The 13,860-nt window shown below is 42.2% G+C and overlaps 1 protein-coding gene across 2 annotated transcripts; it reads right to left on the bottom strand.

The window, feature by feature from the left end:
• Nucleotides 1–2,945: 2,945 nt before the first annotated feature.
• On the bottom strand, nucleotides 2,946–13,568 carry LOC113547530 (cdc42 effector protein 4-like). Of its 2 annotated transcripts, none has more exons than XM_034309448.2 (2): nucleotides 13,266–13,568; nucleotides 2,946–7,971 (listed from the first exon to the last, which is right to left on the bottom strand). In XM_034309448.2, exon 2 carries the CDS (start codon nucleotides 7,658–7,660, stop codon nucleotides 6,884–6,886), a length of 777 nt encoding a protein of 258 aa, XP_034165339.1. In that variant the 5' UTR covers nucleotides 7,661–7,971; nucleotides 13,266–13,568; the 3' UTR covers nucleotides 2,946–6,883. The 2 variants fall into 2 exon arrangements, with proteins under 2 accessions (XP_034165339.1, XP_034165340.1); XM_034309449.2 differs by having other exon boundaries at nucleotides 13,375–13,568.
• Between the last annotated feature and the right edge of the window lie 292 nt (nucleotides 13,569–13,860).

Raw genomic sequence — 13,860 nt, 5'->3', positions numbered from 1 at the left:
TAGATTATCAAACAGCACCTTAACAATAATAAAAAAATAAGAGACAAACAGAATTTTGGGTCATTTTTAAGAATTTATTAATCTTATAGTTAATTAAATGGAAGAAACTTCAAGTTTATAAATAATAACATATGCAGATGGTTCAGAAGTTACAGTGGAAGCACATTATTAAATAATTTGAATACCAGAAAATAGTTCCTTTGATATTAGAACTAATGTATAGCTCAAAAGAAAATTATATAAATTTTATATAATGATACAATATTATGTGACTGCACCATATGATCAGCAAGGGTCCTAATATTAACTCTCCAGTGGAAGTTGTTCCTCTCATAGATGCCATGAAAGCTTTCGACAGACTTGAGTGGTCATATTTCTGGTCTATTTTGGAAGTTATGGGCCTTGAAGACAGTTTCATTCATATGGTAAAGATGCTGTATTCCAGCCCCTCAAAAATATTCCTATCAGGCAAAATCTGCTCTACGTTTTTGTTCATGTCATTGGTGCCACTTCACCTCTTAACCTCTGCCACCTAAACTTATGTCCATTGTTAAAAGTGCTATACAAATAAAATTGAATTGAATTGAATTAACCACAAGATTATTTGCCTTATTACTTGAAATTGTAGCTCAGCTGATAAGGCAGTGTTATGAAACTCTAATATCAGACCCATCTCTATCCTTACTACACAGCACCAGTTATCTCTGTATGAAGACATTGTATTAGTTTTTATGGAAGATCCTTCAAAATCCCCCCTCCCTATCTTTTAATTGATTGAGGAATTTGGAGCCTTTAAAATAGGTTTTAAAATTAATTGGTCTAAATCAGCCTTATCACCCTTAAATGCCTCTGCAAAATCAACTATTCTTCCTGCAGATATACTGTTAGGTGAACAGTTTAAGTACTTTAGTATTGAGATTTTTCCCTCTTTTAATCTTACTGCTATTCATAACTATATTGTAACTTTGCACGTGGTTCTCAGAGATCTAGATAAGTGGTCACATCTTCCAAACTCTCTATAAACCCAGGTATCCATTGTTAAAATCAATAACTTACCTAGGATTAATTTTGGTAAATTTTGTTGATTTTTACTAAAAGTTCTCCATAGTGAAGTGGAGGAGGTTAGATGGTGGCTTAGCAGTCCCAAACTTTGAATTATATTATTGGTTCTTCTTTAATGAGGCCTCTGATTACTTCAATTCAATTCAAATCAATTTTATTAGTATAACGCGTTTAACAATGGACATTGCCACAAAGCAGTTTACAGAAATATATAAATACAGAATATAAATATTAAACTTAAATAAATTTAATAAATAAATTTATCCCTAACGAGAAGCCAGAGGTGATGGTGGTGAGGAAAAACTCCCTGAGACGATATGAGGAAGAAACCTTGAGAGGAACCAGACTCAAAAGGGATCCATCCTCATCTGAGTGTCACCCGATTATAAATTATAAATTATAGTGCGATTATAAATCATTCCCTTCTATAACTGTGTACTACATGGACAAATAGTGCAGTTGTGTCACCAGGAAATTCATTATAGTTTACAGATGAAGTCTGATTCGTTGAAGTTATCAACTGTTCACTGTTAGACTTGAGTCCTAAATCAATAAACAGCAATTGTAGTCCTAAACCATCTTAGCAAAACTGTTCATATCAATTTCATATAGAACATAGATATCATATCAATTCATATCAGAGGGCTAAAGGAGCAAAAACAAAGTAAATGTCTGCAGGAATGAGACAGTGATCGAGGAGTCAAAAATAGCCGCAGCCGTAGTCTACCTTAGCAGACGGGAAACTGCAAAAACGTAAGGAGAGAGGAAATGAGGAAATGACCATCTGCCAAAGCAGACATAAAAGCTTGAGGGGAAGGGAGTGGTAAAGGAGTAAAAGCTCGAAAGGGAAGGGAAAACAGAAATGACGCGTTCACCTGCCATGACAGACGTAATGCTCATGAGAAAGCACCCCGAGGAGAAATGAGAGAGGTTCCCCTCCTTTTCTTTTTTTGTTTTACATGCGCACACATACACTTACAAACCCAAGACTAAAGCTTGAGAAAATTACCTTTTTTTTTTTATTTATTTTTTTAACCATTTTACCGGCCTAGTCAGAGCGTGCCCATGCAATAGCGTTAACACAAGACTTAGCACTGTTCAAACAAAGAGCTGTCTTTAAGTAGGGGCAAGGCCAGGTGTGATTAGTTGTTGCTGATTACTACTAGCTCTCTGCCTCCCTCTGGTGGTGACAGCGGGTCTGACCACAGCCAGCATTTAAACATGATGTGTTCCAGATCAGGAGAACAGAAAGTCTTGAGTGTTTGTACATTCCAGTGATGGCACCAACCCTTGTTGATCATAACACACACTCCCCCTCTTTTGTTTTGCCAGAAAGTTGTTTAGTTCTGTCCAGAAGGGACAGATGTGAAAAATCCTTACGGCTTGATGGCCCTGTCCGGTATATCTTCCATTAGCCAGGTTTCTGCTAGGCAGAGTAATTTGCAGTCTCTTGTTTCTCTTTGGAATAGAAGCTGCACTCTCAGCACGCAGAGTTTGTTGTCTATGGCTGGACATTTGCTAGGAGAATGCTAGGGAGTGGAGGACAGCTTGCTCATCTCCCTAGCCTAACTAAAATAAAATAAATAAAAGTGCTATAGAAATAAAATTGAATTGAATATTTGTATATTGTTCCTAATAAAGTGTTCAGTAAGTGTATATAGCTCTATGTGCATCTGTGGGAGAGTTTTTTTTTTGTACATTACGCTAAGGTGAGATTTTTTTTTAGAAATGGTTTAAGTTTCTTCAAAGATTGTAGTGTTGGTTTTTGATTGAAGTGGATAATTTTTCCATTGATATATTCTTTCAATAGGTTTGCCCATTATACTTCATTTCTGTTTGATAAACCCTGTAATTAAATGCTGTAATTATAACACATAAGCATATTCTAAGAGCTCATTAGCATAAATGTCAATATATTTGTATAGTCCAAATGGAAGATTTAAAGTTTAATTATAATTAGAATTATTATCATATAAATAAACTTCTCTAGCTCTTGTTTTTTGTTCATTAAATCCTGCAATAATTTTCATAGCTCATTTGCATAATTTTGCATGAACAGAGAGCCATCTGGCACTCTGACTCGTTTGATTGGCTTTAAATTAACATACGTAAATGTGCTTTTTTAAATCTTGTGACAGCTGTACTGTAAAACACACACTGAACACATGATAAAAGTTCTCCAGCTTTTTATATTTTATTAAAAAATAGAAGCATTACTTGTTCAGCATAAAAGCTCAGGTCAGTGGAATGAATTATCATATTATAATCATTATAATGACACAGAAACAGCAGAAAAAAGTAAAAGCTTCATAGATCTCAAAGAAAAATGATAAATATGTAAAACACACAGCAGCACACTGACTACAAACTATTATTACAGAGAGCTTTAATTAAAAAAATAATATTAATGTTTAAATAGTCATTAAAATACTATATTCATTAATATTGTCATGAATGTATTACAAACAGTGTCATTAATTACCTGCTGATGCTGCAAAAAAAAATAATAATAATTAATTAATTAAAATAAAAACTAAAAAAAACTCCCTTAACTTCCCAGAATACACCATAAAATGTTCAGGTTATACTGACAAAAGTGTAGTGCATCAGCACCATGATATGTGTATCTTACATTTTCATTTCCCAAAACAACCCCTTAAAACATCACGTGTCATGAGTAAGAAAATTCCTACACACAGTTACCGTAACTGCATGTATTACGCTAACAATGTGCTGTAAAATATTCTAAATTTCCCATAATTCACCATTCTCCTAAATTAATGTACCTTTTCATAGGAACAAACACAATGTGAAGGAAGAAATCAGGAAACATTTAAGGTTCTAGATAGAACCATTTTGCCTCAAGAGCTAAACTGCTAAACAGGTCACTGCTAAAAATGATTATTATAAAGGAATCATCTCCAATCATCTTAGATAATGGCTAGCGCATAGCTAACAAAAACACACCGAACTTCTTACACAATGCCACACTGACAGCTAAAAATAACTGCATGTGTATTTCCAGAACGTCACTTTACACCACAAAATGTCCAACACCTAGTCTCATCTCACAGAGTCTCATCGCCCAGAGTCTCATCTCACAGAGTCTCATCTCACAGAGTCTCATCGCCCAGAGTCTCATCTCACAGAGTCTCATCGCCCAGAGTCTCATCTCACAGAGTCTCATCGCCCAGAGTCTCATCTCACAGAGTCTCATCGCCCAGAGTCTCATCTCACAGAGTCTCATCGTCCAGAGTCTCATCTCACAGAGTCTCATCTCACAGAGTCTCATCTCACAGAGTCTCATCGCCCAGAGTCTCATCTCACAGAGTCTCATCTCACAGAGTCTCATCGCCCAGAGTCTCATCTCACAGAGTCTCATCGCCCAGAGTCTCATCTCACAGAGTCTCATCGCCCAGAGTCTCATCTCACAGAGTCTCATCTCACAGAGTCTCATCGCCCAGAGTCTCATCTCACAGAGTCTCATCGCCCAGAGTCTCATCTCACAGAGTCTCATCGCCCAGAGTCTCATCTCACAGAGTCTCATCTCACAGAGTCTCATCTCACAGAGTCTCATCTCACAGAGTCTCATCGCCCAGAGTCTCATCTCACAGAGTCTCATCTCACAGAGTCTCATCTCACAGAGTCTCATCTCACAGAGTCTCATCGCCCAGAGTCTCATCTCACAGAGTCTCATCGCCCAGAGTCTCATCTCACAGAGTCTCATCTCACAGAGTCTCATCTCACAGAATCTCATCTCACAGAGCCTCATCGCCCAGAGTCTCATCTCACAGAGTCTCATCTCACAGAGTCCCATCGCCCAGAGTCTCATCTCACAGAGTCTCATCGCCCAGAGTCTCATCTCACAGAGTCTCGTTATGCAAAGTTTTGTTACGCCACAACGTATGGTTACACCAAGAACCAGTTACGTGGTCTTGTTGATCTAAGTCTCATCGCCCAGAGTCTCATCTCATCATTTTTGAAAATGTTTGAAAATGAGATCTTTGAAACTGTGTTTTTTTCTCTGCAGTTTTGTCTCCTTCACAAGAAAACTGCATTTTTGGCCGCTTAAAATGGTTTTTCTAAACCACACTCTAAAATGGAGAAAATTAAAAAATGCATGTTTTTGAAAAAGATGATGTCACAGCGTTTTGCATGTGTTATGAACGTGCTACTATCCCGTTCATCACAGTTGCTGATCAGGTTTTTACTTTGTGGTCTGTAATTTCTTATTTGATAACGTGTTTGTAATTTAATTTCACTTTGTTTGAATATTACACCCTCATCTGGAGAAGACAGAATGTGATACATGCTGTACTGCTCTTGAGTTCTGGCGCTACAACCCACACTGCAAACTGAGATTTTAGATAAGACTCAAGTGTATTATTTAGCATTATTTCCACCTCATTGTCAGGCCACACTTACACTCTATGGCCAAAAGTATGTGCACCCCTGACCATCACACCCATATGTGGTTCTTCCCCAAACTGTTACCACAAAGATAAAAGCACATAGTTGCATTGAGTGTCTCTGTGTGCTGTAGCTTTACAGTTTCCCTGCACTGGAACTAAGAGACTCAAACCTGTTCCAGCATGACAATGCCCCTGTGCACAAAGCGAGCTCCATGAAGACATGGTGTGTGAAGGTTGGAGTGGAAGAACTCGAGTGTCCTGCACAGAGCCCTGACCTCAACCCCACTGAACACCTTTGGGATGAACTGGAACACCGACTGAACCCCAGACCTCCTCGACATCCCAACATCAGCGCCTGACCTCACTAATGCTCTTGTAGCTGAATGAACACAAATCCCCACAGCCACGCTCCAACATCTAGTGGAAAGCTTCCCAGAAGAGTGGAGCTCATTTATAACCAAATGGGTGCAGTGGTGGCTTAGTGGTTAAAGGCTCTGGGTCACTGGCCAGAAGGTTGGGGGTTCAAGCCCCAACCCTGCCAAGCTACCACTGTGGGGAACTGTTGAGCAAGCGCTGCTCCAGGGGACTGGGATATGCAAAGAGAAGAATTTTGCTTTACTGTAATATAGATCTAACAATTAAAGGCTTTCTAAGAGCAAAAGGGGAATAAATCTGGAATGGGATGCTCAACAAGCAAATATGGGTGGGTGGTCAGGTGTCCACAAACCTTTGACCATATAGTGTATGTTTTCCAAAATATTCTTATATGTGTGGACAGGGCCTGAGGCAGTTACTACAATAATTTCACATTTCTGTCCAAAATATATTAAAACATAATATTAATTCCCTGAAAAACTCTAAAGTTTCTGATCATGTTGTAGAAATCTAAATAATCAAATCAAATTGTCCTTCTGCGTCCTGTCTGAACCTGATTCACGTTAGCAGCTCAAACAAACTCAATTCCATATAAGTGCAAAACAGAATTTATGATTTGCTTTTAGGCGCCTGTAATACTGAATTATTGCCACTGCCTTGTTGTGTTTGCATCAGTTTAGTCCAAAAGGTCTGGTTCAGAGGGGCTGTGAGCTGAGGGTGTGACATCACAGCGATGCCAGGTCCGAGGTTCTGGCGAGTTCAGAGCAGTGGTACACCACCTAGTGTTCCTCTTTCAGGAACATTCTAAACAATTTTTTGGCACTGAACTTTAATTATTAAAATCTTAGCACCACCAATAAAAACTGTCTCCGTGTGTGCGTGTGCGTGCGTGCTTGTGTGTGTGTGCATTTGAAGATCTCATATTCTTCACACTTCAGCTAATACACTTAATAAAAAAGTCCACTCCGACTCAGATGCTGCTGTCTCCTCCGTTCCTGTGCTCCTGATGTGCTGTACTAAGTGTTAAATCATGTTCACACTCTGATCTCATCTTCGTCCTCGTCCATGAACAGGAAGTCTTTGTCGTTGATGTTAATGCTGTTTGTAGTGCTCCGTGGCTCACTCTCGTGTTCTTTTTGTGTTTTCTTCTCCTTTAGTTCAGGGCTGGATGTGGACACACTCTTGAGTGGGCATGGCACCTTCCAGCCCTGCCTCTGATCTTCTGTGAGGTTCTGTCGGTCCCGCTCGGTCTGGTCCATGACGCCGAGGACGTCTCCGAGCATGGAGGGCCCGAGGTCGATGTGGAAGGACAGCATGGACTCTGCATGTTTCATTCCTGTACCAGAGGGTGGTGTGAACATGGGGAGTCCACTGGGCTCCCCGAAACGCTGCTCCTCCACCTCTAAGCTCCGCCCACCCATCACTGCTGTTTTTCCATTAATTTCCGGAAAATTTAAGGAGGTGCTTTGCGGAAGGCAGGGTGTCACGTCCTGATCTTCACTCACGTAAGGCAGGGAGATAGCACTGTTAGCTGGCAGCATGTAGCTCTTAGCACTGGAGTTTCTCTCAGACTGCGAGCGTTTGCTGCCTCTGAACTTGCGTGCCAGAAGCCCGTTCTTTTGCACCTGATTGGCTGATTGATGCGGCGCACTGAGGAAGGATGTGTCTCCGAAGGCATCCCCTCCACGGCCTATGTGCATGGTGTGGCGGAAATCAGCGAGCGGTGCGCTAATCATTTCCACCGTTAGGTCAGCACGAGAGCTGCGCTTCGACCCTGACGAACCCAAGACCAGCTGCTTCAGGATTGGCATGGCAACAACACAGCTACTTCCTTTATTCTGACAGACTGCTAATTCAGCCGGAAAGTGTGTTCCTGTTAAAGGTAAGTGGTACTGTACTTCTCCAGTCGACTCTATTATACGTTCAGTGTCCAGAACCTTCAGGAAGTGATGTCATGAAACATCACTGTCCATTTTTTTAAACGAGTGACAAGATTTTCACAAAAGTAAAAAATCTAAAGCATATGCCTTTATGATGAGGCTAGGCTGTGTTAGCTGTTAGCATGTAGCAGGTTGGATCCAAAGTGTCCAGGAAGTGATGTCCTACAACTCCACCAAAGGACCTGAGGAGAGAGAGGAAAGAATGAGATTGAAATTCAGAGAGAGAGAGTGAGAGGGAGGGTATAAGGAGATAGGGGTTTAGGAGTTAGGGGTTAGGGGTTAAGGGTTAGGGGTTAGGGGTTAGGGGTTTAGGGGATAGGGGTTTAGGGGATAGGGGTTTAGGGGTTTAGGGGATAGGGGATAGGGGATAGGGGGATAGGGGATAGGGGTTTAGGGGTTTAGGGGTTTAGGGGTTTAGGGGATAGGGGATAGGGGATAGGGGTTTAGGGGATAGGGGTTTAGGGGATAGGGGTTTAGGGGTTTAGGGGTTTAGGGGATAGGGGTTTAGGGGATAGGGGATAGGGGGATAGGGGATAGGGGTTTAGGGGTTTAGGGGATAGGGGTTTAGGGGATAGGGGTTTAGGGGTTTAGGGGATAGGGGTTTAGGGGATAGGGGATAGGGGATAGGGGTTTAGGGGATAGGGGTTAGGGGTTTAGGGGATAGGGGTTTAGGGGATAGGGGTTTAGGGGATAGGGGATAGGGGTTTAGGGGTTTAGGGGTTTAGGGGTTTAGGGGTTAGGGGATAGGGGATAGGGGATAGGGGATAGGGGTTTAGGGGTTTAGGGGTTTAGGGGATAGGGGATAGGGGATAGGGGATAGGGGTTTAGGGGATAGGGGTTAGGGGTTAGGGGTTTAGGGGATAGGGGTTGGATGTCCCCGGCCCACTTCTCCATATGGACCAATCAGAGGCTCTCTCTTGATGTATGATTAAAGAGACTGACTGACAATTAAATCATGTGCCATTCGTTAGCATGGACACAGCCTACACAGACTCTGTATTTGTGTGTGTGTGTGTGTGCGCGTGCGTGTGTGTGTGTGTGTGTGCCCGTGTGTGTGTGTGCATAGTCACTGTGTGAGACATTCATACAATAACAAAGGGCCCTGAGGAATGAATAAAACCCTAACAAGTGTACACAATGGCTGAGTGACTGCACGCACACTCCATTCAGTACAAGAGCCTCTGTGTGTGTGTGTGTGTGTGTGTGTGTCAGAGACTGAGAGAGAGACAGACAGAGGAGGAATATATAAAAGAGTGTACACTATGGCTAAGTGAGAACACACACACTCCATTCATAGAAAGAGAGAGACTGTGTGTAAGTGGAGGCAGGAGAAGTTACGGCCACGCCCACACTCTTCATACATTCTGTGTGTGTGTGTGTGTGTGTGTGTGTGTGTGTGTGTGTGTGTGTGTGTAAGCAGTGCCAGGATCATCCACTCACACTGTCTCTCTCTTTATCCTTCTGGCTGTCTTTCTGCATTATACACGCCAAGTACGTACACATACACACACACACACACATACACACACACACACACACACACACACAGTATTATCACTTTTTCCGTCTGGGGTTATAGCACAGAGAAAAGGAACTGTGTGTGTGTGTGTGTGTGTGTGAGCGCGTGCTCTGGGCCACCCAGCTACAAACCGCAGTAGATTACACATACCATGAGTGTTTGGATGGAAACACCCTGTAACACACACACACTCACACACAGCTCTACATGGTTGCTACGGTAGCTTTAGCACATGATTTGGGACGTGGCTTCAGTTAGCTCACTGTCACACCACTTACTACAGGAGTGTAGTAAACAGGGGGACTGTTCTCACTCACTCACTCACTCACTCAGTACAGTAGTGTGTGATAGATTTTATTTATTATTTATTTATTTATGTTTTCATTGTCTAACCAACAGCAGGCCTGTGGCTAAGCACCGCTAACATGTTGAGATGTTGATCCTAACGAGCATATTACATTAACCAGCTAACAAGACTGCGGTTAGAGCTCTCAACCAAGTTTATTTTTTATTTTGCTCCCACTTCGTTTCATTCCTCACTTCCACATCCCCAGGGACTGAAGAGTAGCAGCTATTCGACTGGTTCATTCTGTGCATTTCTTGTAGTTAGTTACCAACCAGCTGATTTCCACTATACACAATTTTGACTGAAAGCAACTAACAATATATATATATATAAAACGAAGATATCTAGAGATATCTAGATAACCTAGATTAGATAAAACGAAGATAACCTATATCTTACAGAAGCAGAAGCAGTACCTACCCCAAACCTACCCTGGATCCAGTACACTGTCCAGTCCCTGGTGTACTAACCTTCCTGCAAGTACTGCTAGTCAGCAGAAAGATCCTATCCTATCCTACCCATGCAGGATGCTGAATGAAAACGTATCTCCTTAAGGATTACTTTGTTAATAGCAACACCAGGAATGTTCCACTTTCTTAGAAATTCTCTAGGAGTCAGGACTCTTGGGACATCACCTGTGCTTTACACTCTAATTCAGTGTCTATTCTGATGCAAATATCTACCCCAAACGTACCCTAGATCCAGTACAAGGCCTGGTTCCCAAAGTACGTGCCTTACTGCATGGACCACTAGACAGTGGAAAGGTCTGTCTGCACTGAGGGTCTAAATGGCAGCCACTGCAGCATGGATGGTGTCTCACTGGGAACTTGTCACAATCTTTCAGAAGGGCGGAATGCGCCTTCGTCCACCACGCTGACCCCAAGAGCCCGGCATGGGATGTCTCGCTGGTGCTGCAATACCTTAAACTGCCTCTTTATGAGCCCATGCAGGACGTCAAACAGAAATGTGCCTCTCTAAAGACTGTCTTTTTGCTAGCAACACCAGGACTTTCCCACATTCTTAGAAGTTCTCTTCAGGGAGTTCTCAGAAGCATGTTTCCCTCAGACGAGGGGTATGGCTTCTGTCTTTGTGTATGTGCATGTGACTGGGTGAGTTTCGCCTGCAGGTGTGTGCAGGTGTGTGAGAGATACAGAACAGTAACACTATTGATGTTTATGGTATTTGTCTCACCCAGTAGATAATGATCTCACACACACACACAGAGCACTGGAGTGTTAAGTACTTTATCATCCTGACAGTGCGCTAAACCGGTTTAGCATCTTCAACACATACAGTACACAAACATAACCACCAATCATCATATCAAGCTGATGAGGTCATACCAAGACCAGAGCCCCGTTCTTCAGACATCATTTAACGACTCCAAGATCTGATTTTCTAAAACAAGATTTACTGATCGTGATCTTTCCAAATTCAGTTCATTGATCACACTAGATTCGTTATCCAATTTCTCTATCCCCAACCACAGATTCCAGCTCCTCCTGGGGGATCCTCAGATGTTCCCAGGCCGACTGTGAGACATAGTCTCTCGAGCGGGTCCTGGCTCTGCCCTGGGATCTCTGTGCAGTGGGACGTGCCTGATCCAGCTCTACTGGAAGCCCACCAGTGTGTATCCCTGTGAGGTTCCCAAACCATTTCATCTGGTTCCTCAACAAGAGCAGAAAGAGCACTTAACAGAAAGCTTCATGTGCTAACTGAGCTCCTGCTTCACCACCACAGAGCGATATAGCGACTGTAACACTGCCGCTGCTGCCCTGATCCATCTGTCAACCTCTCACTCTCTGATTCCATCACTGTGAATAAGATCCCAAGATACTTGAACTCCTCTGCCAGGGTCATGGATTCTCCTCTCACCTGAAGGAAGCAGCCACGCTTTTCTGGGAGAGAACCTTGACCTCAGTATTGGAAGTACTGGAGGTGCTGATTTTCATCTCAGCCACTATACACACACTCTTGCTTCTGATCACGCAGATCAAGACGCTGCCTCAGGAGCTCCGCCAAGCTGACCTAAAATTTCTCGATTTTTATATTAATCCAGTCCTGTATTATAACTTTTATAGTATCTATAGTAGCTGATAGTATTTTATAATATTTTCATTTGAAACGCTTTTTATATCGCTAGTTTTATTTGTTTTCTAGAACACTCGCTTCTAGCCAGTTAGCCCATTAGCATCGCTAGCCCGTTAGCCCAGCTACCACAAGTTTGTTGACGTTTCTCACACCGATTATATCTGTTGCACTACTGCTATAAAACACTACGTCGGTTGTGTGTCTGCCTTTGAGTGCAGGTGAGGATACACCCGAGCTAAATTCACGGCGGGAAACAAACTTCATACTCAGCAGGGAAACATGTGAGCGCTCAGAGGTCAGAGGTCCAGGAAACAACACTAATTGTTAAACACAGAGATGTTACCTCTGGTCTCCACAGTGGACACCTCTCCAACCTCAGCTGTGTCATTATATCCTGTACATGAGAACCACAAACAGGAGTGGAGACAACACACACCTTACACGGTTTCAGCTTCACGCCAGGAATGCGGACACAACTCTCACTGCGCTAGTACAGAGACGAGATCGTGCAGAAGTGACCCACATACCCCGCACTCCTGCAGAACCTGCCGTATCCCATGCCAAAGAACACCATCACAGGCCTTCTCCAAATCCACATAACACATGTAGACTGGATTAGTGTCCTGCCATGTCCCTCACAAAGCTCCGAAATAAATAAAGAGCTGCTGCACTGTTCCCCAGCCTGATCCGACGCATAGCTACAGCGATGTTTAATGTAACTGCATGGGATCGCACTTATATATAGTCAAATTTATCTAGTATTTCATATTATAAAATTATTAAACCCATTTCCATTCTTTTTTTTTTTTTTTTTTTTTTTACTAATTTAAGCTTGAAATAGTCTTGTTCTATTGGCAGACAATTTTGCTTGTTTTAAGCATTTATTTCTAGAAAGAAGCAATTACTCTGCTTATAATATATTTATATATATATATATATATATATATATATATATATATATATATATATATATATTACTCTGCTTATAATATATTTATATATATATATATATATATATTACTCTGCTTATGAGATATATCTGAACACAGAAGTTCCTGTAATGAGGGAGGAGTGTGAGAGGTTAAAGGTGTGAGTCGCTCATCTCTACATTTATACTAAATTTAAAATGTAATAATAATAATAATAATAATAATAATAATAATGATAACAACAACAACAACTACTCTCTCTCTCTCTCTCACACACACACACACACACACACACACACACACAAATCAGGACGAGTGTTTAACGAGATTACAGTAAGAACTCTGGACCCGCCACCACCTGAGTGACGTCACGCGCGTTTTCCACCTACTCAGGTGAGTTATCTAAGAATACTACACACTACTACACACTCTGTATTCTACACACACACACACACTCACACTCACACACACACACACACACACACACACACTCACACACAACAAGGGCAAAGCAGTAGAAATTAAATAAACACACAGACACAGACACACAACACGCGCGCGCGCGCACACACACATTAAATCCAGACTTACCGTGTTATTAGTGGAGTTAACACACACACACACACACACACACACACACACTCTCAGTGTTGTGTGTGAAGTCTGAGACTCGGTGAAAATCCGCTCTAAACTTACGAACCTTCCGACTTCAAACTTTATAAAACAAATAAAACACCCGGATTAAAGTGTTAGAAATCCATCTGTGTGTGCAGCAAACACACACACACACTCCGCCTGCGCCACTTTACTCTCCTCTGTGTGTGTGTGTGTGTGTGTGTGAACGCGCGTGCGGTTATCGGGATTTACAGCGCAGTGAACGGTCGACTCCACACTGCGCATGCGCGACATTCCAACCGCTTCGGGTTTTGCGCGTGCGCACTCTGATCCTGTCTGCCTCAGACGCCCGGTCCGTACAGCGCATGCGCCTGAAGGAAAACACCAGATAAAGCTCCACTCATGGCTGCAGTCACATGTACTTTCTGTTAACATAAGCACTATATTCTTAACGAGAAAATGAATCTCTCTCCCTCTCCCTCTCTCCCTCTCCCACACACACTCTCTCTCACACACTCTCTCACACACACACTCTATATACACTGACTGACAGGGTAGCTCTAGGTTAACT

This window comes from Pangasianodon hypophthalmus, chromosome 12 (assembly GCF_027358585.1).
Source record: "Pangasianodon hypophthalmus isolate fPanHyp1 chromosome 12, fPanHyp1.pri, whole genome shotgun sequence".
NCBI classification, from domain to species: Eukaryota; Metazoa; Chordata; class Actinopteri; order Siluriformes; family Pangasiidae; genus Pangasianodon; species Pangasianodon hypophthalmus.
Note: the sequence above shows the minus strand (reverse complement) of the source record. Positions and strands in the feature narration are given on the sequence as shown.